This window comes from Protopterus annectens, chromosome 1.part0 (genome assembly GCF_019279795.1).
Source record: "Protopterus annectens isolate FY-2018-M chromosome 1.part0, PAN1.0, whole genome shotgun sequence".
Classification (NCBI taxonomy): domain Eukaryota; kingdom Metazoa; phylum Chordata; order Ceratodontiformes; family Protopteridae; genus Protopterus; species Protopterus annectens.
Genome location: NC_056725.1, coordinates 174,276,580 through 174,303,757, shown reverse-complemented (window position 1 = coordinate 174,303,757; position 27,178 = coordinate 174,276,580). Strand labels below are relative to the sequence as shown.

General features: G+C 44.6%; 1 protein-coding gene across 1 annotated transcript in view; it reads left to right on the top strand.

Annotated features, from left to right (window-relative positions):
- The window catches only part of ARHGAP35 (Rho GTPase activating protein 35), a 1,275,888-nt gene that overhangs the window by 1,156,678 nt on the left and 92,032 nt on the right, over positions 1-27,178 (top strand). Inside the window, exon 7 of the mRNA XM_044055505.1 lies at positions 16,432-16,479. Coding sequence (XP_043911440.1) covers positions 16,432-16,479 — 48 coding nt within the window. The remainder of the gene's footprint in view (positions 1-16,431; positions 16,480-27,178) is intronic.

The window sequence follows — 27,178 nt, the reverse complement described above, 5'->3', positions numbered from 1 at the left end:
TATGCAAACTGTTAGATTTCTTACAGGTACAGCCACCTATATTCAGTAGGCATTGGCCTTCTAAAAACTGGTCCTTTCCAGTCCCTCCCAGACCTTCTGAAACCCAGGGGCAACAGACCACAAAGACTGCAGTGTCTGGATATGCACAGATCTAAACAATGGAGTGCTCCCTTCTCAAAAACAGGGAGTGGTAAGCCACTCCCTTATGGAAAAAGTTCATAGTGACTTGTCCTTCATCCTTCCCAGCCATGCCCAAGTACTTGCACCCCTAGGAGGAAAACGTGCCCTGCATGCAAAAAACTGGGCGTATATTACCCAGGACCAATGGGTCTTAAACATTGTGTCCCAGGGATACAGCTTCTGTTTCCACTCACTGGCAATCCCAAGTGGATTGCCAGACCTTTCTCCAGACCAGTGGGCAGAGGCCCAAAAGCAAGTACTTTCTCTTTTCAGTATCAGGGCTATTCAGCCAACAGAGCAAATGGGACAGGGTTTTTACTCCAGACTGTTCCTGGTGCCCAGAAAAGAGAACTCTTGGCGCCCTATTCTGGATCTGTCAACTCTTAACTCTTTCCTGGTGGTACCAAAATTCAAAATACTTGCACTCCAGCAGCTGCTTCCTATGTTAGCCAAGGACTCCTGGCTAGTCACCCTAGACTTGAACCTTTTTTTTTTTTTTATCTGCACATCCCCATAAGGGAATCTTGCAGGGAATGTCTACGTTTCAGGGCAGGCTCTAAGAACTATGAGATGTTCATCGTGTTACCCTGCTGCAGTCATCACACTTGGGTTATCCTGTCGTCAGGCGGTCCCACAGTCGGCCCGAATTCCAAAGTCTTGGTCCGGCGTCGGTTGCTGTCGCTTCTTCTCTGACGTCAGTGCACCAGGGGTATATGAGGCATCCAACGCCATTTTCTTCAGTCTTTCTTGCCGCGCGGTGCCCAAAGCAGAATCAGTTTGCAAGTGCCGGTCGGCCGATACCTGAGATTTTCGAATCGAATTTCAGTCCGAAGTCTTCAAAGCTAAGTACACAAAACAAAACTCCTTGCTGAAAAAACACCAACTGGTAATTCGAAAAAATCAGGATACCAGGATAACGAACCAAAGTGCAAAACGAAAATTATTTATTTGTCAGCTTCACCAGCACAGCGTTAAAAACACATAGAACACATCCAAAGTGTGGTATATCATCAAGCGCTTTCACCCGGGCCCTCCCAGGCTTTCTCAAGACATTGAATACATTGTTTGGTAGATTCATTTATACTACTCTTGCCACCCTTAATTATTTAATTGATTCGCAATTAATCCATTATTACATTTGTATTTAAAAAGATAGAATCCCTTTTAGCATTGTCACAAGTTGGTGGTATTAATTTTATTACAATTTTATAATTTTATAATAAACCATCCCTTGTTCCACTCTACTATGGGATACAAAACCATAGTTTGTCATGAAATGCTTGAACCATTATTAACATCTAAAAATACATATTTAAAAACTACATGTTAAAAAATGTGCATAAACAATGTGTGTAAAAAAACTTTCCAAAACTGTTAAACCTACTAACAGCTACATTGGCTGTTGGTTAAAATGTCAGCATTCTTCAATAATTCATAACTATGTCATACTAAAAACTAGTTAACTGAAAACTTCACAATACCCCATTCTATACGTTCACATACATGCCATAAATATTGTACACCCTACATTTATTTCTTAAGGTTTTTTGAGTTATGACAAGATCTTCCTACTAATACCAAGTGTAGTGTCCTATTTGCTATATACCTCTCCAAGTTCTGAAAACTACTATACTAAAAATCTTATATTGTTAAAACTTGTATAACCCCTACCCTGTCTTGTGTCCCTGGTGGTCAATATGGAACATTTCATGTTCTAATTTGTTGTTGTGTTATATTGTATCTATGCTCCTCTCCTTCTTAGCAGACTTACCCTGCTAATGGCTCCTTTATAGCCAGGGAACTTAGCTATTTTCTATTCTTTGTTTGTTCCACTTTTTTGTTGTTGCTCTATAGCTTAGCTCTTCTAATTCTTAGCAAACTGGCAATACTAATAGCTCCATTGAGGCCAGGTGGTTTGGCTGCTTCTAATCTTATCTGCCAAAGCAGTTCTTTAAATTCTAAGGATGTCTCCCAGTCACCTCCTCTGGGGTTAATATTTGCCTGTTCTAGCACTATAAACTTTAACTCCATTCCTTCACAAACTAATGAATGCTTAAAAAAGGCATTTGTTTCTTTACCTTTACTAATCTCGTAAAGGTGCTCATATATTCTTTTTGCCAGTGTCCTCTCCGTTTTGCCTATGTAAAAACTTTGGCAATACTGGCACAACCCAAGGTAAACCACTCCCTTCGCCTTACAATTAAAATACCCGGGCGATTTTATATACATTTTTCTTGCCTTCAAATAGAACCCTTTTTTGTTAATAATATTGGGGCACTGCTTACAAGTATTACATTTAAATGTTCCAGTCTTTCGATCCATCCCACTTTGACTTACTTCATGACTTATCTCAAGCAATTCTTTCAAATTTTTATTCCGTCTTCTGATAAACTGTGGTTTGTCTCCAAACATTTTCTTGAATTCCTCATTCATGGTTATTATTGGCCAATATTTATTAATAACCTTCTCCACTGATGCACTTTCATTGCAATTTGTGTGAACAAAAAGACATCCTTTCTCTTTTGTTTCATTGTCTGTTCTACTGTGTTCAAATCTACGCTCTTCTCCTAATAGAGGTAAGTATTTCTCTCTTCTTTGACTTTTTACTTCTAGTGTTACTGCGTCTATTAACTGTGTGGGATAGCCCCTCTCTTGAAATAATCTCTTCAAAAATAAACATTCATCGTTAAACAAAGTTTCTTCACTACACATTCTAGCTGCCCTAATTACTTGTCCTTTGATAATTCCTTTCCTTTGAAATAAAGGGTGGTTGCTATTATAATGCAAGAACATATTAGAATAACTATCTTTTCTATGTATACAAGACATGAAACAATCTTTTTTCAGAACTTGGAGAGGTATATAGCAAATAGGACACTACACTTGGTATTAGTAGGAAGATCTTGTCATAACTCAAAAAACCTTAAGAAATAAATGTAGGGTGTACAATATTTATGGCATGTATGTGAACGTATAGAATGGGGTATTGTGAAGTTTTCAGTTAACTAGTTTTTAGTATGACATAGTTATGAATTATTGAAGAATGCTGACATTTTAACCAACAGCCAGTGTAGCTGTTAGTAGGTTTAACAGTTTTGGAAAGTTTTTTACACACATTGTTTATGCACATTTTTTAACATGTAGTTTTTAAATATGTATTTTTAGATGTTAATAATGGTTCAAGCATTTCATGACAAACTATGGTTTTGTTTCCCATAGTAGAGTGGAACAAGGGATGGTTTATTATAAAATTATAAAATTGTAATAAAATTAATACCACCAACTTGTGACAATGCTAAAAGGGATTCTATCTTTTTAAATACAAATGTAATAATGGATTAATTGCGAATCAATTAAATAATTATGGGTGGCAAGAGTAGTATAAATGAATCTACCAAACAATGTATTCAATGTCTTGAGAAAGCCTGGGAGGGCCCGGGTGAAAGCGCTTGATGATATACCACACTTTGGATGTGTTCTATGTGTTTTTAACGCTGTGCTGGTGAAGCTGACAAATAATTTTCGTTTTGCACTTTGGTTCGTTATCCTGGTATCCTGATTTTTTTCGAATTCAAAGCTAAGTACCCCATTGGGGAACCTTTTTTTGCCTCAGTCCGATGTCAGAAAAAGTTAACAATTGCATTTCTTGTGGGAAGCAAATACCTCATAAGGACTTTCATTCTTATTGTATACCTTGCCTAGGCCCAGACCACGACGTCACTGGTTGTCGGTTTTGTGCTAGGTTCAATAAGCAAACTATAAAGCGACGCTTTGTTTTCGCACTACACTACTTCGGTAGGAAATTTAATTGCACTATGCCGTCGGAGCAACCGACTACCGGCGTGCATAAAAAAACGCAAAGATAAAGACAGGCAGCCTAGATCCAAGCCAGACTCCGAGGCCTTGGCTGGGCTGGTCGCCGGTTCTCCTGTTTTCAGTGAGGTGCCTATGCAGCTCCTGGCGACCGCAGAATTGCAACCCCAGACCGCTTCGGATTCTCAAGCAGAGAGTTCTAGGCTGACGCAGCCATTTTCTTTAGGCCCTACCGACAACATTGCAGAAGGAGAAGCCAGTGCTGTGGAAACACCTTCGGTTACAGAAGGTGTCTTCCAACCGACTACTCTCACCGTAAAATCTTATGCTAAGCTTAAGACTCCTCTAAAACCAAAAAAGACTGCACATCAGTCTACAGTTCAAGGCCCCTCTGCCTAAGAAACAGATGCTTAAAATGGCTGAAGATTTGATTTCTTTAATCAGGGGTTCCCAACCCCCCCCCCCCCCTAGACAAAAGGCCTAGACAAGAGGAGGATTATGCTTCCTCTGATCCAAGTGTCTATTTTCTCAGGCTCCTCTGAGGAACAGGATTACTCCTTTTCCCCCTTATGAAGATTCTGATGCTGAAGATTCCATTCCCTCAGCTTCTCCCCCTGAAGACTATTCCTTTGGGGAAACCTTACATACCATGAGGGAACTTTTCCACTGGGAAGGTCAGGACTACTCTGATTTAAAGAAAAGGCTCCGAGAGTTTCTTTTACTCCCCCAGCACCAGACCACTTGCTATCCCTCCAGTTTTAGACATTGTGGATGATGTTTACTTAGAATCTAGTCTAAATCCAGATTCTCTGCCTCCTGCTCCAGCCAAACCAGACAGATATTATAGAGTGCCTGACTCACACAAATTCCTTTACAAAAGCCCTGTTGCTGACCCAGAGACAATCTCCCAGGGTCCCAAAGGGGCTAGGACTTCTATGGCTAAAAACCCTGTACCCTCTGAAAGGAACTCCAGAGCACTAGATAAGTGGGGGAAGAAGGTTTGCACCTCAGCTACTCTAGCTATGAGAGCACTAAATTGTCAATTTCACATGCAGAAATACTAGCAATTCCTAATGTCTCAAATAAAACAAAAGATGAGCACGCACCCACAACAGTCTGAATTCAAGGAAATGCAGGATCTGTTGCATGCAGCTGAACAGGTGGGCAAACATACTTTACAATGTGGATTTGATTCCTTGGAAGCTTCCTGTAGAGCAGCTGTTACTGGGTCTGTTAAACGTAGGCATGCTTGGTTAAAGGAACAAACTCTGCCTGATCATGTTAAAGCAAAGTCACCAGATGCACCCTTACAGCAGGATGTCTTATTTGGAGTTAAAGCAGAAGAGGTTTTAAAGAAAATGGAGGATAAGGCAAAATCTATGCAGACGGTCAAAGATTTCTTACAGGTACAACCCCCACGCTTCAGCAGAAATTGGCCAACAAAAAATTGGTCCTTTCCAGCTTCTGACAGACCACAGAGGGGTAAATACAGACGCCCAAGGGGCAGAGGTCAAGCTCAAAAACCTTACAAAACTCGCCAATGGGGCTCTGTAACACAGAAGGGAGGAGAAGACAGGCCCCAAACTACTAGAAGACAAACACAATGACTTAAACCTCAAACTGCCAAGCAAAGCTCTCTTGGCAGCTCCCTTGGGAGGAAAATTAGCTCTTTTTGCAGACAACTGGCGCATCATCACAAAGGACAAATGGGTCCTAGACATTATCTCACAAGGATACAGATTCCATTTCCACACCTTGCCAATGATAAAAGGAATGCCAAACCTGCCACAAAATCAATGGGCAGAGGCACAAAAACAAATTACAGCTCTCATGGACATGAGCCATTCAACTGGTACCTACACAGGAGCAAGGCCAAGGATTTTACTCAAGGCTCTTTCTAGTCCCCTGAAAGGACAATGCTTGGAGACCCATTCTGGAACTTTCGATTCTAAACACCTACTTGCAAGTACCCCAATTCAAGATGCTAACACTACAGCAGCTTCTTCCCATGTTGGGCAAGAAAGCTTGGCTAGTAATGTTGGACCTCAAGGAGGCATACCTGCATGTCCCTATCAGACAAAATTGCAGAAGATACCTCCGTTTCATTGTAGGTTCAACCCATTACCAATTCTCTGCACTGCCCTTTAGCTTATCTACTGCGCCCAGAGTCTTCACAAAATGCCTGGCACCAGTAATTGCATACTGCAGATAAAGAGGAATTCAAATATACCCATACCTGAACGACTGCCTCATCCAAGCAGAAAGCAAGGGCATTCTTTTACAACATCTGGCTTTTGTAAAACACCTAAGTTGCCTAGGGTTCACAGTAAACGAAAAGAAATCAAAACTAGTACCCTCACAAAATGACATTCCTGGGTGCCAGCTTGAATACAACGGCCCAGATGGCTTATCTGATGCCAGACAAACTACAACTAACTCAATACTTCAAAATATTGGCAACAAAGACCGAACTCCCTGCAAGAAAGGCAGGCCGTGGGCTTCATGGCATCTTGCATGCTACTGATACCATTTGCAAAACTGCATATGAGGAAATTACAATGTTAGCTGAAAAGCGTATGGACTCATCACAGCCACAGCTTGGAAACAATGATACCTCTCATTCCCTGCCTTCAACAGGAGTTTCTATGGTGGTCACAGGCATGTCACCTCAACAAGGGTCAGCCTTTCACCTTACCCCCAGCCAGGCAAACTATGACAACAGATGCATCGGACTATGCCTGGGGGTCACACATGGCAGGACAGTGCGTTCAAGGCATATGGACTGCAGATCAAAGAAATCTGCACATCAATCAAAAAGAAATGCTAACTGTACAGAATGCTCTGACAGCCTTCAAGGACCTCTTACATCCAGGACAGCTTATAATAAGGACAGACAACACCTCAGTAATGTGGTACATAAGCAAGGGGGTACACACTCCTACCCTCTATGCAGGCAAGCAATGACCTTGTGGAACACAACACTGGCTTACCAAGTTCAATTACAAGCTCAATTCCTGCCAGGAAAAAAGAACACATCGGCAGACGACCTAAGCAGGAACATCATGGATCCCTACGAGTGGAAACTGGATCCACAAGTATTTGCAATAACTCAAAATGGGGGCGCCCAGACATAGTTTTGGGGGTTGGCAAACAGGTCTATCAGCTATCAAAATTTTGCACCAGGACATTTCACCATCAAGCTTGGAAAGTGGACACACTCTCATTCAGTTGGAAAATGCTAACAGTATATGCCTTTCCTCCATTGCCCCTTCTCACAAAGGTGCTGCTGAAAGTCAGGATGGAGAGACCCCGAATGATGCTCATTGCCCCAGACTGGCCACGCCAGCACTGGTACTCACTACTAAGGAACATGGCCCACGGCCCACCATGGATCTTACCACAAATTCCTCATCTGCTCACACAGCAAGACAGTCAGATTGTACACAACCAGCTCAAAACCTTAAATTTGGCTGCATGGCAAATCACCTAAGCAACCAGCCAGCTCCTCTTTCACAAGCTGTTATGGATGTCATTCTGGAGGCCAGAAGGCCCAGCACCAGGAAAGCCTACTCAGACAAATGGAAAAGATTTTGCGCCTGGAACCAAGCTAAAGGCCAAAATACCCTTGAGCCGGACATACCTCAGATTCTACAATATTTAACTGAGATGTTACACAAAGGACTTTCTTTTTCATCTATTAAAATCCACGCCTCAGCTATTTCAGCTCACTACAACATGGATCTTCCCTTATTTTCACATCCACTTCTAAGGCAGTACATCAGAGGGGCCAAAAACATTAGGCCTCCCAGGACAGCACCAACACCAACTTGGGACCTCAACTTTTTTTCTGGAAAAACTTACGCTGCCACCTTTTGAGCCAGCTTTCTCAGCTGATTTAAAGTTTATATCATGGAAGGCTGCCCTGCTGCTAGCAATTACTTCAGCCAGAAGAGTCTCAGAGCTACAGGCACTAATGGCAGTAGAACCTTTCCTCATTTTCCATCAAGACAGAGTTTCTCTACGAACTAACCCCTCCTTTATGCCAAAGGGTGGTATCCAGTGTGGCTCTAAATCAAACCATCCATTTACCCACCTTCTTCCCAAATCCACAGAACAAAGGAGAAAGACTCCTGCACTCCTTGGACATTCATAGGCAACTACGTTACTACTTGGATAAAATAAGGTTTTCAGAAAATCTGACCAGCTTTGTGTATCTTATGCTACAGCATCACAAGGAAAGGCCATCTCAAAACAGACTATTTCCAAATGGATAGGACATTGCATATGATGTCCTTCAAGGATGCATCTGCAGTCCTAACATATGGGTTGTCCTGCCTCAGGCAGCCCTTCGGTCGGCCTGATTCCAAAGTCTGGGTCTGGCCTCTGCTGATGTCGCACTTCACCCGACGTCACAGCTGCTGGGGTATAAAGGCATCAGCCAACGCCATTTTCCTCAGTCTTTCTTGCCGCGTGGTGCCCGAAGCAGAAGCTGTTCGCAAGTGCCGGTCGGTCAGATCCAGAGATTTCTACTACCGAAGACTTCTAAAAAGCTAAGTACCCCGTTGGGGACTCTTTCTTGCCTCAGCCGATGTCAGAAAAAGTAAATAATTGTTTAACTTGTGGGAAACAAAATACCTCATAAGGATTTCCACTTTTACTGCCTTCCTTGCTTAGGCCCAGACCACGACGTATCAGCTTGTCTAGCCTGTGCTTCCTTCAACCGACGGACACTTAGACGTCGGTTGGAGTTTGCAGAGGAGTTTTTTGGTCCCGCTTTTGCTTACAAAATGCCGTCGGAGACTCCGACTACACAATTAGCTAAAAAGCGCAAGGAAAAGGACCGACACTCGCGGCCCGCGGTTTTGGCTGAAACCACGGTTAGGCCAACCGCGAGTGCCTCAGTTTTGGCCGAAACCGAGTCCTCGGTTATTCCTTCGGCCGAAAGCATGCCTCCGATAGCCGAGGCCTCACAGAGCATGGCTGAATCTGCTACTGAATTTACTGCTACAGAAGCAGGCACCCAGGACTTGTCAGACACTATTCCTTTAGACATATCTACCCCTGCACGTGGGGCTACTAGACCCCCTGCATCTATGTCTATCAAGGCTTTTGCCAGGGCTAAAGCAGCTAAATCTTCTAAGGCCTTCCCTGCTAAATCTCCCTCACATAGGCCTACCTCTAGTTCCCAAATACTCAGCCTGGCTGAGGATCTCATTTCTTTGATCAGGGGATCCCAAACTCACCCAGACAGGGCCTCTCAGCCCCCTCCAGATAAGAGGCCTAGGACTGAACCCCCGGAACCTGTCTCTACAGACTATTCCTCGGATGACTCAGACATTTCAGACCCTCAGGAAGGCCCATATTCTCCTTATGAGGATTCTGATGCAGAAGACTCCATTCCTTCTGCTTCTCCTCCTGAAGAATTTTCTTTTGGGGAAAACTTACATGCTATGAGGGAACACTTCCAATGGCAGGGCCAGGATTTTTCAGATTCAAGGAAAAGGCTAAGGACTTTTTTACACTTACCACAGAATAGGCCTTTAGCCATTCCTCCAGTACTAACAGTCGTTGATGATGCATATAATGATGCCTGTACTGCCCCTGATTCTCTTCCTCCGGCCCCTGCCAAGCCTGACAGATATTACAGGGTCCCGGACACACACTACCATTTGTATAAGGCTCCTGTTGCAGACCCTGAAACCATTTCACAGGGCCCTAAAGGTGTGGCAGCTGCTTCTGCCAAAAACCCTCTTCCCTCTGAAAGGGAATCTAGAGCATTAGAGAGATGGGGTAAAAAGGTTTATACTTCTGCTACTCTTTCGGCCAGGGCCTTAAACTGTCAATTTCACATGATTCAGTACCAGGAATTTTTGTTAGACCAGCTAAATAAAAAACTGTCCTCTCCTGAACCTATAGACCGCAAGTCCCTTCAGGATTTGGTACATAACTCTCAGCAGGTCAGTAACTATTTCTTAAAATGTGGCTATAATGCACTGGAGGCTTCCTTTAGATCAGCTATGACTGGAACAGTGATTCGAAGGCATGCCTGGTTAAAAGAACAATCCTTACCAGACCATGTTAAGTCAAAACTCCTAGATGCTCCCATGGAGAAACAAAGTTTGTTTGGCTCGGCTGGACAGGAGGTTCTAAAGAAGGTGGAAGAAAAAGCAAAATCTGTCCAAACAGTCAAGGATTTCTTACAGGTCCAACCCCCGAGGTTTAGCAGAAATTGGCCTTCGAAGAATTGGTCCTTTCCAGACAGCTCCAGAGCACAGAGAGGCAGAAATAGACGCCCAAGAGGCAGAGGTCAATCTAGGGGTGCCTACAGGGGACGTCAGTGGCAACCTACCAACCAGAGAAGTACTGCCACAGATTCAACTACAACCACTTCCACAGGGCAGACACAATGACTTTGCTCTGGTTCCGCCTACCAGGGAACAACTGGAAGCTCCCTTGGGCGGAAAGCTAGCCTTATTTTCCGACAACTGGCATTACATTACAGGAGACAAATGGACTTTACAAACAATAGACAAGGGCTACAGGTTTCACTTCCACACTCTACCAAAAAAGAGGGGAATGCCAAACCTACCACCAAGCCAAAAAACAGACGCTCTAAGACAAATCAACAACTTACTAAGGATGAGAGCTATAGAAAAGGTGCCACCTATGGAACAAGGCCAAGGATTTTACTCCAGGCTTTTCCTTGTACCAAGAAAAGAAAATCAATGGAGACCTATTCTCGACTTGTCCGCACTGAACACATACCTCATTGTTCCAAAATTCAAAATGCTGACCCTCCAGCAGCTTCTAACCATGCTGGGCAAGGAGTCTTGGCTGGTGACTCTAGATCTCAAGGAGGCATACCTGCACATCCCTATACGACCAGATTGCAGAAGACACCTCAGATTTCTTGCAGGATCAGAGCATTATCAATTCTCAGCATTGCCCTTTGGCTTATCTACTGCGCCCAGAGTATTCACGAAATGCCTGGCATCAGTAATTGCTCATTGCAGGCTTCAGGGAATTCAAATTTACCCATACCTGGACGACTGCCTAATACAAGCGGACAACAAGGCAAAATTAACAAAAGATTTGGAAAATGTCATACAACTGTTGCAAGCCTTGGGATACACAGTCAACATGCAAAAGTCAAGACTAGTACCATCCCAAAGGATAACATTCTTGGGTGCAGAACTGGACACATCAACTCAGATGGCTTTTCTCACAGAAGAAAAAAAAGCAACTACCAGTCTACTTCATGACATTAACAAAACAAACTCAGCTTACTGCAAGGAAAGTCCTGCAAGCCCTGGGTTACATGGCATCCTGCATAATATTGATTCCGCATGCCAGGCTGCATATGAGAAAGTTACAATGGTACCTAAGGAATGTATGGTCTCAACACAAGCACAGTCTAGAAGCCCAGATTCCAATAATTCCATGCCTGAAGCAAGAATTCCTGTGGTGGGCTCAGGCCTGTCAGTTGAACAGAGGATTGCCTTTCCACAAATCTCATCCAAGCCAGACCATCACCACGGACGCCTCAGACCTAGGCTGGGGGGCACACATGGTGGACAAATGTATACAAGGCCTATGGACCCAAGACCAGCTGAATCTACACATAAATCTAAAGGAGATGCTGGCAGTGAAACATGCGATCCAGGCATTCAGACCACTCCTTCAACAGGGCCATCTGCTGATAAGGACGGACAATACCACAGTCATGTGGTACATCAACAAACAGGGAGGTACACACTCATATCCTCTATGCCGGATGGCAATGGACCTGTGGAATGTGGCCCTGAATCTCAACATTCAACTTCAGGCCAGATTTGTACCAGGAAAAGAAAATTCTCTAGCAGACACCTTAAGCAGAACTACCACGGATGCTCACGAATGGATGCTGCATCCAGATATATTCAAAGCCATAACAAAGAAATGGGGACTACCAGAAATAGACCTGTTCGCCTCTCCACACAACCACCAACTGAAGAAATTCTGCACAAGAGCATACCACCCACTTACTTGGAGGGTGGACTCCCTTTCCTTCAGTTGGAAAAACCTGACAGCATATGCATTCCCACCTCTTCCTTTGATGTACCAAGTCCTACTGAAGATCAGAGAGGATCAGCCAAGGATAATCCTGATAGCTCCAGACTGGCCGAGGCAGCATTGGTACCCGCTACTGAGAAGCATGTCTCGGACACACGCATGGCATCTACCTCTATGTCCCTTACTTCTAACACAGAACAACTACAAGATCCTACATCCAAACTTGAAAACACTGCAGCTAGCTGCTTGGAATATTGCATAAAACAAAATAACCCAGAATTATCTCAGAGGGTTAAGGACATTATCCTGGAGGCACGCAGACCCTCCACAAGGAAAACTTATTCAGCCAAGTGGAAAAGATACCTCATTTGGAGTGCAGCAAAGGGAGAAAATGTCTCATTGGCAAACATAGCACACATCCTGGAATACTTAGCAGAACTGTTCCACAATGGCCTGTCTTACTCCTCCATTAAGATTCATGCATCAGCAATTTCAGCAGAATACAACATGGATCCTCCTGTCTTCTCTCATCCTCTACTCAGGCAGTTCTTGAGAGGAATCAAAATGTAAAACCTCCAAGGAAACCACCTTTACCTACATGGGATCTCAACTTTGTGCTGGAAAAGTTAACACTTCCCCCTTTTGAACCAGCAGCAACAGCAGAACTACAGTTCTTGTCTTGGAAAACTGCTTTCCTGCTAGCAATCACTTCAGCAAGAAGGGTATCTGAGTTACAGGCATTAATGGCAGTACAACCTTTCCTTATCTTCCATCAGGATAGAGTCTCTCTGAGAACTAACCCTACCTTTATGCCAAAAGTGGTCTCCAGAGTTTCATTGAACCAAGCGATTCATTTACCTACATTCTTCCCCAACCCACAGAACAGGGGGGGAAAGACTGCTACATACCTTGGATGTGCACAGACAATTACGCTACTATCTGGACAGAACTAAGACCAGCAGAAAAACTGACCAGCTTCTGGTAGCATATGCAACAGGAATGCAAGGAAAAGCAATTTCAAAACAGACAATCTCAAAATGGATAGGAAATTGTATTCGATTTTTTTACTCTTTTCATGGAAAGACAACTCCTGAAAATATCAGACCTCATTCCACAAGAGCTACAGCCACCACTACAGCTTTCCTACGAGGAGTGGCTACCAAAGACATTTTAGAAGCTGCTACTTGGAGCTCCGTGCATACATTTGCCAAGCATTATAATCTTCCCTTATACTCTAGATCCTGAGCAGGTTTTGCAACTGCTGTTTTCCAAGGGATCTTAACTACACCATCTTTATCTTAGTGCCTCCTCCCCCAGTTTGGCTATGGTATTCTACCCATATGTTAGGACTGCAGATGCATCCTTGAAGGACATAGTACAGTTTTGTACCTACCATAAATGTAGATGTCCGATAGGTATGCATCTGCAGTCAGGATTACCCACCCTCCTTCCCCTCTGTGGTATTCCTAGGGTATGTAACCCCTCTTTTAGCTAGCTGGGGGAATCTATTATGGTGTATTTGTTTTTATATATATATATATATATATATATATATATATATATATATATATATATATATATATATTGTTTGCTCTCTACTGTTTGGAATTATTTGCATTTATCCAAATTTAGCCTTCCTAGAGGGCACCTGGCATCTGGGGCAAGAAACACTGAGGAAAATGGCGTCGGCTGATGCCTTTATACCCCAGCAGCTGTGACGGGTGAAGTGCGACATCAGCCGAGGCTAGACCCAGACTTTGGAATCCGGCCGACCGAAGGGCTGCCTGAGGCAGGACAACCCATATGTTAGGACTGCAGATGCATACCTATCGGACATCTACATTTATGGTAGGTACAAAACTGTACTTTTTTGCTACACCCATCATGGAAAACCAGTTCCTGCTAGCATAAGGCCCCACTCCACTAGGGCAGCAGCTACATCTACAGCCTTCCTCAGGGGGGTACCAACCAAGGATATTCTGGAAGCTGCAACTTGGAGTTCAGTACACACCTTCACCAAACACTATCACTTACCACTTTACTCTCTAGAGCTGACTTTGCCACTGCAGTTTTGCAGGGCCTTCTAGCCTCCTCTAATCCTGTTTGACTCCACCTCCCATCCTTAGCTTTGGGATTCAACCCAAGTGTGATGACTGCAGCAGGGTAACACGAACATAGTACAGTTTTGTACCTACCATAAATGTAGATGTTCGAGTGTATACCCTGCTGCAGTCCAGGTTACCCTCCCTCCATCCCCTCTGACCTAACTGAAACCTTTCAATACCTTAAAATCTGATACAACCTTCGTGGTGTATTTGCTTATAGCTGGAGGGATGTTTTGCTTGTGCGAAACTTTTATTATTGGTACTATCTACTGATCACCTTTTGGAGGGGCACCTGACATCTGGGGCAAGAAAAACTGAGGAAAATGGTGTTGGCTGCCTCTCTAATACCTCTGCCGCACTGATGTCAGGGAAGAAGCAATGACAACTGACGCAGGACCTAGACTTTGGAATTCGGCCGACCGAGTACCCGCCTGACGGCAGGATAACCCAAGTGTGATGACTGCAGCTGTATGCACGATGAACATCCTGCTTTGAAGCGGAGGTATCTTCTGCATGATTCCCTTATTGGGATATGCAGGTATGCCTCTTAAGTCTAGAGTTACTAACCAAGCATTCTTGCCTAGCATAGGCAGTAGCTATTGTAAAGTCAGCTTTTTGAATTTTGGAATGTCCAGGAACGTGTGCAGAATCGATAAGTCCAGTATTGGACGGCATGAATTGTCTTTTCTGGGTACCAGGAAAAGTCTTGAATAAAATCCTTGTCCTTTTTCCTTTTCTGGTACCGGTTGAATAGCCCCCATATCCATGAGGGGCATGACTTGTTTCTGGGCCTCTGCCCACTGGTTTTGTAGCAGATCCGGCCATCTGTTTGGAATTGGCAAAGTATGGAAATGAAATCTGTACCCCTGGGATACTATGTTTAATACCCACTTGTCCTGGGTAATTAACTGCCAATTTTGAGCATGAAGTGCTAGTTTTCCCCCCAAGGGGGTTGCCAAAAGATAAGTGCTTGGAGATGGTAGAGGAAAGTCATTGAGACAGCTTACTGTAGGGATGTGCTTTGTTTCCTCCAGACTTGGAGGTAGAGGCATCCCATTGCTTTGACCTGTAAGAACCCCTGTGATTGATATCTGGAGCCTTTTGAGTGCCTGGGTTTGCCCTGAGTGGCTCTGTTGAACACAGGATAGGACCAATTTTTAGTAGGCCAGTGCCTTCTGAACCTGGGTGGCTGCACTTGCAATAAAAATCTTTTACAGTTTGTATAGATTTAGCTTCGTCTTCCATTTTCTTTAAAACCTCTTCTGCCTTATTACCAGAGTATCATGCGGCAAAGGGGCATCAACAATTTAGCTTTAACATGATCAGGCAAGATTTTGCTCCTTGAGCCAGGCATGTCTTCTAATTACAGATCCAGTAACAGCGGCCCTACAAGAGGCCTCCAAGAAATCAAAACCACATTGCAAAGTATGCTTTCCAACCTGTTCTGCTGAATGCAATAAATCCTGTCGCAATCAGAAATCAACATCATTTTCTGTTTCAGTAAGCCCATAACATGCTGTTGATATTTAAGCATATGAAGCTGACAGTTTAAAGCCCTGATTGCCAAGGTTGCAGATGTTTAAATCTTCTTACCCCATATCTATCCAGCGCCCTGGAATCTCTATCAGAAGGGGTAGGATTTTTGGCTGTAAAAGCCTTAACACCCTTGGGACCTTGAAAAATAGTCTCAGGATCAGCAGAATAATATCTGTCTGGCTTACTAGGAGCCGGAGGCAGGGAATCAGGAGCCATGCTCGATTCCGAGAACGCATCAACAATGTCTAATACAGAAGGTATTGCCAAAGGCCTATGCTGAGGAAGAAGGAAATCCCTAAGCCTCTTTTTTGATTCAGAGAAGTCCTGACTCTCCCATTGAAAATGTTCCCTTAAAGTATGCAAAGTCTCTCCAAGAGTAATCCTCAGCAGGAGATGCAGATGGGATGGATTCCTCTGCATCAGAATCCTTATAGGGTGGAACAGAAAATTCCTGATAAGAGGAGGAATCAGACGAAATGGAAACCTGATCTGAAGATTCATAATCAGTGCCTTGCCTAGGCCTCTTAGTAGGGTGGGGGTGGGGGTTGGGAATCCCTAATCAAGGTAATTAAATCCTCAGCCATTTTGATCATCTGTATTTTAGGCATAGGGGCCTGAACACGTGGCTCACGCATCGTTTTTTTAGACATAGAAGTTGTTTTTCACCTTGTTTTTGTTGCTGGCGTCGGTTTAATGTAAAAATGTTGAGGCCTGAAAATACCCTCAGAAGCCGGTGACTGCTCAGCTGCTCCGGACCCATCCAAGGGAGAGACATCCGCGGGTTCAATACTTTGTGAATCTCACGGCATACCGGACTCCGAATGGGTCTCGGTAGAGGCTTGTGACTCAAAAGTAGCGGGTATCAGGGGCTGCGAAAGCGCCTCACTGAGTACCGGCGACTGGCTTAGGAGAAGCTTCATCGGTTTTGGACCTAGACGGTCTGTGTCTTTTTCCTTGCATTTTTTTGTGAACTCCGGTAGTCGGATTGCTAGCAGATGACATTTCAGGGTAGTTAAATCTTGAACCAAAATATTTATAAGCAAAAATATACCGATGCTTACTAGTACGTTGGTTAAATTTAGCACAAAACCGACAGCAAGGCACGTTGTGATCAGGGCCTAGGCAAGGAATACAGTACAAATGAAAATCCATATGAAGTATTTGCTTCCCACAAGTAATGCAGTTATTAATTTTTACTGACATCGGTACGGAGCAAGAAAGTTTCCCCAACGGGGTACTTAGCTTTAGTTTGAAGACTTTGGTTCTGAAATTCGAATACAAAAATTTCAGGAGTCGGCCGACCGGCACTTGCGAACTGCTTCTGCTTCGGGCACCACGCAGCAAGAAAGACTGATTAAAATGGCATCGGCTGCATGTTTTATACCCCTGACGTCATGGAAGAGGAGACAGCAACTGACGCAGGACCCAAGACTTTGTTATTCAGGCTGACTGAGGGCAACCTGCCAGCAGATTACCCAAATGTAATGACTGCAACAGTGAAACACGAAGAACATCATTACATCAGTTTTTCTTGCCCCAGATGTCAGGAGCCCCAAAAAAGGAAGCAATCACATGTTGTGGAACACCTCCAGTAGAAAGTAAATACCATTGCCTTAAGATATGGCCAAGAAAGAGGAAAGGTAGAACATATTGAAAAGACAGGGGGCTGGAGGGAGGGTAACCAGGACTGCAACAGTGAATACACTCGAACATCTACATTTACGGTAAGTGCACACAACTGTACTATGTTCTTCATGTTTCACTGTTGCAGTCATTACACTTGGGTTGATTCCCAAAGCTGAGGAAGGGTGGAGGCAGTCAAGAAGTATTAGGGCTGGCTAGCAGGCGTGCTGTGGCAAATCCAGCTCTGGATTTAGAAAAGATGGGTAAGTGGCAATGCTTAGTGAAGGTGTACACAGAACTCCAGGTTGCAGCTTCCAAGATATGTCTGGTAGGGACTCCCCTGAGAAATGCTGTAGAGGTTGAGGTAGACCTAGTGGAATGAGGTCTGATCCCTGTGGGTAGGTTTTCCATGGTGTTTGTAGCAGAAATGGATGCAGTGTGCTATCCATTTAGAAATGGTTTGCTTTGAAATGGCCTTGCCCTCTGCTCCTGTAGCAAAGCTGACTAGCAGAGAACCAGCGAACTGACGACTGGCTTAGGAGAAGCTTCGTCATCAGTTTTGGGCCTCGGTTGTTTATCTCTGTCCTCTTCCTTGCATTTTTTTGTGAACTGCAGTAGTCAGATGGCCATCCGACGACATTTCTGGATAATTAAACTGGCGTCCAAAATAGTTTAATGCAAAATCATACTGATGCTTAATAGTGCGTTGGTTAAATCTGGCACAAAACCCACAACCAGAAACGTTGTGATCAGGGCCTATGCAAGGAATGCAGTAAGAATGAAAGTCCTTATGAGGTATTTTCTTTCCACAAGAAATACAATTATTTACTTTTTCTAACATCGGTCTGGAGCAAGAAAAAGGTTTCCCCAACGGGGTACTTATCTTTATTGAAGACTTCGGATCTGAAATTCGAACATGAAAATCTCAGGAGTCGGTCGACCGGCACTTGCGAACTGCTTCTGCTTCGGGCACCGCGCAGCAAGGAAGACTGAAGAAAATGGCGTCGGCTGCTTCTTTTATACCCCTAACAACCTGACGTCAGGGAAGGGGCGACAGCAGCCAACACAGGACCAAAGGCTTTGGAATTCAGGCAGACTGAGGGCAACCTGCCAGCAGGATTACCCAAATGTAATGACTGCAACAGTGAAATACAAAGAACATCTCCAGGTTGCAGCTTCCAAGATGTCTCTGGTAGGGACTCCCCTGAGAAATGCTGTAGAGGTTGAGGTAGACCTAGTGGAATGAGGTCTGATCCCTGTGGGGGTAGGTTTTCCATGGTGTTAGTAGCAGAAATGGTTGCAGTGTGCTATCCATTTAGAAATGGTTTGCTTTGAAATGGCCTTGCCCTCTGCTCCTGTAGCAAAGCTGACTAGCAGCTGGTCAGATTTTCCGAAAGGTTTAGTCCTGTCAAAGCAGAACCTGAGCAAGTCCAAGGAGTGCAGGATCCTTTCCCCTTTATTCTGAGAATTAGGAAAAAAGGTTGGTAAATGGATGGATTGGTTTAAAGCCACATTGGATACCACCTTGGGCATAAATGATGGGTTAGTCCTGAGGGAAACCCTGTCCGCATGGAAGATAATGAAGGGTTCCACAGTCATAAGGGCCTGTTAACTTAGACACTCTTCTTGCTGAAGTGATGGCTAGAAGTAAGGCTGTTTTCCAAGAGGAATTTTAACTCTGCTGTAGCAACAGGCTCAAAAGGGGGGAGCATGAGCTTCTCTAGTACAAAGTTAAGGTCCCAGGCAGGAGCGAGAGCTCTCCTTGGGGGTCTTAAATTGTTAGCTCCTCTCAGGAACTGTTTGATCAGAGGGTGAGAAAAGAGGGGTGGCTCAGTAATGTAATGAGCTGAGATGGCAGCGGCATGAATCTTAACTGATGAGCAGAGCAAGTGGGTAAACATACCTTGCAGTGTGGTTTTGATGCTTTAGAGGCCTCTTGTGGAGCTGCTGTCACGGGGTCTGTCATACGTAGACATGCTTGGCTCAAAGAGCAAACCGTACCAGATCATGTCAAAGCAAAATTATTAGATGCACCACTTCAAAAACATGTATTGTTCGGTGTTAAAGCTGAGGAGGTACTAAAGAAAATGGAGGAAAAAGCGAAATCTATGCAAACAGTTAAGATTTCTTGCAGGTGCAACCTCCACACTTCAGCAGAAGCTGGCCTTCCAAAAATTTTTTTTTCCAGCCACGGACAGACCTCAAAGGGGTAGATACAGACGCCCAAGGGGTAGAGGACAACCTCAAGGCTCTTACAGAGCTAGACCGTGGCAGTCACCAACCCCAAGAGGTGGAGAAGATAGACCGCAGTCATTTAGAAAGCAGACACAATGACTTCCCCTATGCCTGCCAAACAAGGCTATAATGGCAGCACCTTTGGGTGGAAAACTGGCCTTATTTTCAAAAAAACTGGCACATTGTTACAAAAGACAAATGGATTCTGGACATTATAGACAGAGGCTACAGGTTCCACTTTCACACCCTTCCAAAAATGAGAGGCATGCCAAACCTGCCACAAAACCAATGGGCAGAGGCACAAAGACAAATTTCCACCCTCATGGATATGAAAGCAATTCAAGAGGTACCTGCAAAAGAACAAGGTCAAGGTTTTTATTCCAGACTATTTCTGGTACCAAGGAAGGACAAAGATTGGAGACCCATCTTAGACCTATCTATCCTAAACACATATCTAGAGGTACCAAAATTCAAGATGCTCACATTACAACAGCTTCTTCCCATGCTGGGCAAGGAGTTTTGGCTGGTAACGTTGGACCTCAAGGAGGCATACCTGCATGTCCCTATCAGACAAGATTGCAGAAGATACCTCAGATTTCTTGCAGGTTCAACCCATTACCAATTCACTGCATTGCCCTTTGGCTTATCTGCTGCGCCCAGAGAGTTTACGAAATGCCTGGCATCAGTAATTGCCTTCTGCAGACAACAAGGAATACAAATCTACCCATATCTGGACGACTGCCTGATCCAAGCGGACAACAAGGACATTCTATTGCAGCATCTGGCGTTTGTAATAAAACTGTTAAACTACCTGGGATACACAGTGAACAAAAAGAAATCAAAACTAATACTTTCTCAACAGATAATTTTCCTGGGTGCCAGCTTAAATACAACAACCCAGATGGCCTACCTCACGCCAGACAAGGGCAACTGTCTCAATACTTCAACAAAATGGCAACTTTAACCAGACTAACTGCAAGAAAAGTCCTGCAGGCTCTGGGGTTCATGGCATCTTGCATCCCACTGATACCATGTGCAAAGCCGCATATGAGGAAACTACAATGGTACCTAAAAAACTTATGGTCTCAGCACAGCCACAGCTTGGAAACAATTATATCACTCATACCATGCCTTCAAAAGGATTTTTGTGGTGGGCTGAAGCATGCCAAAGAAACACAGGTCTCCCTTTCTGTTTACCTCAAGCAATTCAAATCATCACAACAGACCCCTCAGACTACGCCTGGGGGCACACATACATGGCAGATCACTGCATTCAGGGAAAATGGTCCCAAAAAGAGAAGCAGCTACACATCAACCAAAAGGAGATGCTAGCCGTGCAAAATGCTCTTATGACCTTCAAGGACCTACTGCATTCAGGCCAACTATTAATAAGGACAGACAACACCACAGTCATGTGGTACATAAACAAACAGGGAGGGACTCCTTCATACCCCCTGTGCAGGCAAGCTATGACCCTGTGGAACACAGCACTGGAATTACAAATTCAACTACAGGCTCAATTCCTGCCAGGGAAGGAAAACACAGTGGCAGACAACTTAAGCAGAAATATGACAGACCCACACGAATGGAAGTTGCATCCTCAAGTCTTCTCAAAGATAACTCAGGCATGGGGACAGCCAGACATAGATCTGTTTGCTACCCACAGAAATTACCAGTTGAAAAAATTCTGTTCAAGGACCTATCATCCACAGGCCTGGAAAGTGGACGCACTCTTTCAGTTGGACAACATTGACAGTCTATGCCTTCCTGCCTCTTCCTCTACTGACCAAAGTTCTATTAAAAGCCAGAGCAGAGAGGCCACAAATGATTCTCATTGCTCCAGACTGGCCACGACAACACTGGTATCCTCTCCTAAAGAGCCTGTCGCACTCACCACCATGGATCCTACCTCTAGTTCCTCTTCTGTTGTCCCAGCACAACTACAAAACCCTTCACAGCCAGCTCAAAACCTTAAATCTAGCTGCATGGAGAATACCTTAATTTCCCAACAGACTCTCCTCTCCAGGGAGGTGCAGGATGTCATCTTGGAGGCCAGGAGACCCTCTACTAGAAAAAAATCCTACTCCGCCAAATGGAAACGATTTTTTTCCTGGAATCAAGAAAAGGGCCAGAATCCTTGGGTAATAAATATACCTCAAATCTTACATTACCTAGCTGAGATGTTACAGTGGCCTTTCCTTCTCCTCCATCAAGATCCACGCTTCAACCATTTCAGCACAATACAATACAGATCCTCCTTTATTCTCACATCCTCTATTAAGGCAGTTCCTCAGAGGGGCAAAAAATATAAAACCCCCACAGAAACCACAAGTCCCAGCTTGGGACCTCAACTTCGTATTGGAAAAGCTGACCCTGCCTCCCTTTGAGCCGGCTTCTTCAACAGAGCTACAATACTTGTCGTGGAAAACAGCCTTCCTTCTGGCTATTACCTCAGCACTCAGGGTTTCGGAGCTACAGGCCCTTGTGGCTGTGCAACCATTCATCATTTTCCATCAGGACAGGGTTTCCTTACGAACCAACCCTACCTTCATGCCAAAGGTATCCAGTGTAGCTTTGAATCAGACTATTCATTTACCTACCTTTTATCCAAATACACAGAACAAAGGAGAGAGGCTACTACATTCCTCAGACATTCACAGGTAACTTCGTTATTACTTGAACAGAACAAAGTCATTCAGGAAATCTGAGCAGCTCTTTGTGTCCTATGCTACAGGTGCTCAAGGAAAGGCTATTTCCAAACAGACTATTTCAAAATGGATAGCCCACTGCATACGCTTTTGTTCATTTCATAGAAAATCAGTGCCTGTATACATCAGATCCCACTCCACCAGGGCTATAGCTACCTCTACAGCTTTCCTCAGGGGGCTCCCTACCAAGGACATTTTGGAAGCAGCTACTTGGAGTTCAGTGCACACTTTTTCCAAGCACTACCACCTTCCACTATACTCAAAATCTAGAGCGGGCTTTGCCACAGCAGTCCTGCAGGGCATCCTAGCCCCTCCTCGTTCCACTTAGTACCTACCACCCTTACTTAGCTTTGGGATTCTACCCAAGTGTGGTGACTGCAGCTGTATGCACGATGAACATAGTACAGTTTTGTACCTACCATAAATGTAGATGTTAGAGTGCTCATACAGCTGCAGTCCAGGTTACCCTCCCTCCATCCCCTCTTAGGACAGGGCTTATGACAAACACCTTTATCATACAACCTATTTGGGGTATTTCTTTATGGTGTATTTGCTTGCAACTACTGTTTTGATTTATCTACATTGCTTGTTTGCATAATATTACGTTTTGCCTTCCTTCTGGGGGCACCTGATATCTGGGGCAAGAAAAACTGAAGAAAATGGCGTCAGCTGCCTCTTTTATACCCCTGCCGCACTGACGTCAGGGAAGAAACGACAACCGACGCCGGACCTAGACTTTGGAATTCGGCCGATCGAGGACCCGCCTGACGGCAGGATAACCCAAGTGTAATTACTGCAGCTGTATGAGCACTCTAACATCTACATTCATGGTATGTACAAAACTGTACTTTTTTTGCATTACCAATTCTCTGCACTGCCCTTTGGCTTATCTACTGCGCCCAGGGTCTTTACAAAGTGCCTGGCACCAGTAATTGCATTCTGCAGACAAACATTCAAATTTATTCTTATCTGGACGATTGTCTCATTCAAGCAGAAGACTAGGGCACTCTACTTCAACATCTGCCGTTTGTAAAAAGGCTTCTAGCATGCCTAGGGTACACCATAAATGAAAAGAAATCACAACTGGTACCCTCTCAAATAATTACATTCCTGGGTGCAAGCTTGAATACAAATGCCCAGATGGCTTACCTCACGCCAGACAAGCAAATGCAATTGACAACATATTTCAAACAAATGGCAACACAAGCCCAGTTATCTGCAAGACAAATTCTGCAGGCTTTGGGGTTCACGGCATCCTGCATTTTACTAATTCCATATGCGAGACTACATATGAGGAAACTTCAGTGGTACCTAAAATGTTTATGGAGTCAACATTGTCACAACCTGGAAACAATGAATCTGAAGTAGGAGAATTCATTTGTCAGCAACCTGTGGGTATGGATCCGATATCGGATCCGAACCGGCATGGTTTATCCAGCTATGGATCCGAGCTCCTAGCTCCTCCCCTCACCCATAATGCCCTGCTCTCCCTACATGACCTCAGATCTAGTTTGCCGCGTTCATGGTGACAGCTGGAATTTGAGCTCCTGTCAGCTAAGTGCTATTTTTGGTGTTTGCTAGGGAACCAGGTCTTACTCTTTGTCGAGAAGCCATGAGAGTGTGGGAATGGGCGATCGCCACCAACCGCTTTCTCATCGCAACGCATATCCCGGGTCGGTCCAACATCCTTGCAGACAAGCTCAGTCGCACCATTCTCTCACCGTACGAGTGGTCTCTCAATGCTCAAGTAGCGAAACGTATCTTCGCACAGTGGGAGACTCCTTGTTGCAATCTCTTTGCTTCTCCTTTAAACACCAAGTGTGACAGTTTTTTCGCTCTAATCCCACCTCCAGGGGATTCCCCGAGAGACGCTCTGGTGCATGCTTGGCCTCCCGGTCTTCTTTACGCATACCCCCCTCTGCCTCTGATGCTCCAGGTACTCCAGAAAGCCTCTCTGTTGGGGTGCTGAATGATCCTCATAGCCCCATTCTGGCCTCGACAGATCTGGTTCCCTTACCTAAGGTCTCACTCAGTGAATCCACCTTGGATTCTAGATCCCATTCCGGATCTGATATCACACCCATCGAACCTACCAACTCCGAACCTGGACAACTTGAAGCTGACTGCTTGGCTGCTCCAGTTCCACTCCTAATCAGGACTCCCGGTATCTCGTCCCCAGTTAAGGCCATTCTGGTAGCGGCTCATAAACCTTCTACCAGAAAAATTTACCGCAGTAAATGGAAGCGCTTCTCCATTTGGGCGGAGCGGCAAGGTCTGGATCCCTTCACGGTTCCCCTTCCTTTGGTTCTAGACTTCCTTACTACTCTCTTTAATGATGGCGCCAGTAGTTCCACAGTCAAAGTTCAGCTAGTGGCCATTACCATGTTGGTCATGACTCTGGGCCTCTTATGTCTGCCAAGTTATGTAAAATCTTCCTAAAAGGCACCTTTCTGCTTAGACCCCCTGTCAAGGAGATGGTTCCACTGTGGGATCTTTCCTTGGTTCTTCAGGCCTTGACCGCTCCCCCCTTCGAGCCTGCGGCCACAGTAGATCTAAATTCTTGTCTCTTAAGACTGCATTTTTAGTAGCCATTACTTCAGCTAAGAGAGTTTCTGAACTTCAAGCCCTGTCCATGAAACCGCCTTACTTGGTCTTCCATCCGGACCGGGTGTGCCTCAGGACCAATCCCTCTTTTCTTCCTAAGGTAGCTCCGGAAGCGAACATTAATCATTCCTAAATATCAGAACAAGGGTGAATACAAGCTGCATTCCTTGGATGTTCACAGGCAGCTTCGTTTTTATCTTAACAGGACAGCTGGTCATAGGCAATCCGACCAATTGTTCATTTCCTTTGCCAAATTCAATCTGGGTAAACCAATTTCCAAAGTCTCCCTGTCATGCTGGATTTCACAGTGTATTCTATTAGCTTACCAAGCTTCTGGGAGGTCCGCACCAGAGGGAGTCGATGCCCATTCGACCCGGTCTGTTTCTACTTCAGCGGCCTTTAGGGCTAGGGTTCCTCTGGATGACATTTGTTCAGCAGCCACTTGGGCTTCATCTCATACCTTTATTTCTCATTACAAGCTGGATATCACATCTAGAGGTAGAGCATCCTTTGGCTTTGCGGTGCTCCGGAATATCCTTCCATGATGGCCGCCCAAGACTCTGGTAGCTGGGGACTCTGTCCCACAGGTTGCTGACAGATGAATTCTCCTACTTCAGATTTAGAAGTTATGTACTTACCATAACGTTCCATCTGAGTAGGTGGATTCATTTGTCTGCAACCATCCCGCCCTCCTATCCCCCTGGCCTTGTCAGTTTCCTGCATAGAATGTGTTACCCTTTGGTTATGGTATTTGGTACAGGGCAAACTCGATCTGAGGTCATGTAGGAAGAGCAGGGCATTATGGGTGATGGGAGGAGCTAGCAGCTCGGATCCATAGCTGGATAAACCAGGCCGGTTCGGATCCGATATCGGATCCATACCCACAGGTTGCAGACAAATGAATCCACCTACTCAGATGGAACGTTATGGTAAGTACATAACTTCTAATTCCTCTCATTTCCTGCCTACAACAGGAGTTTCTTTGGTTGACAGAGACATGTCACCAAAACAAGGGACTGCCATTCACTCTACCACCTGCCACCCAAACCCTAACTACAGACTCATCACACTATGCTTGGGGGGGCACTTTGCAGGGAGATGCATTTAGGGCAAATGGAGCCCAAACCAAATGCATCTGCATATCAACCAGAAAGAAATGCTAGCTGTTCAGAATGCTATGACAGCCTTCAAGGACTTACTTCATCCAGGGCAACTGCTGATAAAAATGGACAAAACCACAGTTATATGGTACATAAGCAGGGGGGTACACATTCCTACCCCCTTTGCAGACTAGCCATGGCCTTGTGGAACACAGCCTTGACTTGCCAAATACATCTTCAAGCTCAATTCCTGCTAGGAAAGCAAAATACTCTGGCAGATGATCTAAGCAGAAATCTTATGGACCCGCACAAATGGAAATTGGATCCACAAATCTTCAGCATTTTAACACAGAAATGGGGGAACCCAGACAGATCTGTTTGCCTCTCCCCAATGCTATCAGTTGGACAAATTCCACACAAGAGCTTATCACAAAGAAGCATGGAAAGTGGATGCTCTGTCTTCCAGCTGGAAAAACCTATCAGTCTATGCCTTTCCCCCTCTGCCTCTACTCTCCAAGGTCTTAGTGAAAGTCATACAGGAAAAAACAAAAATGATCCTGATTGCTCCGGACTGGCCTCGCCAGCACTGGCACCCACTTCTAATGAATATCACACCTTCCTCCGTGGTACTTGCCACAAACACCTCCTCTACTGTCTCAACAGAACTACCAAATTCTGCACACTCAGCTCCAAACTCTGAATCTTGCAGCATGGCTAATCAACTAATTATTCAAACCACATCTCTCTGTAAACCTATGATGGATGTCATTTTGGAAGCCAGAAGGCCTCGTACTAGAAAATCTTATGCTGATAAATGGAAGAGATTCTGTGCTTGGAACCAAGCACAAGGAATAGACACAGCAAAGCCCAGTATTCCTCAGATTTTGCAATACCTAACTGAGATGCTTGACAAGGGCCTATCATTTCCTTCAATAAAAATCCATGCCTCTGCCATATTGGCTCGTTACAACACAGTATCTCAGAGGGGCCAAAAACTTAAGACCTGACAGGAGAGCACCAACTCTTGCATGGGATCTCAATTTTGTGCTGGAAAAACTCACCCTGCCTCCTTTTGAACCAGCAGCTACTGCGGATGTAAATTTTACATCTTGAGAGACAGATTTTCTTTTGGCAGTCACTTTAGCCAGAAGGGTTTCAGAACTACAGGCTCTCATGGCAGTGGAGCCTTTCATTATATTTTACCCGGACAGGGTGGCCCTCC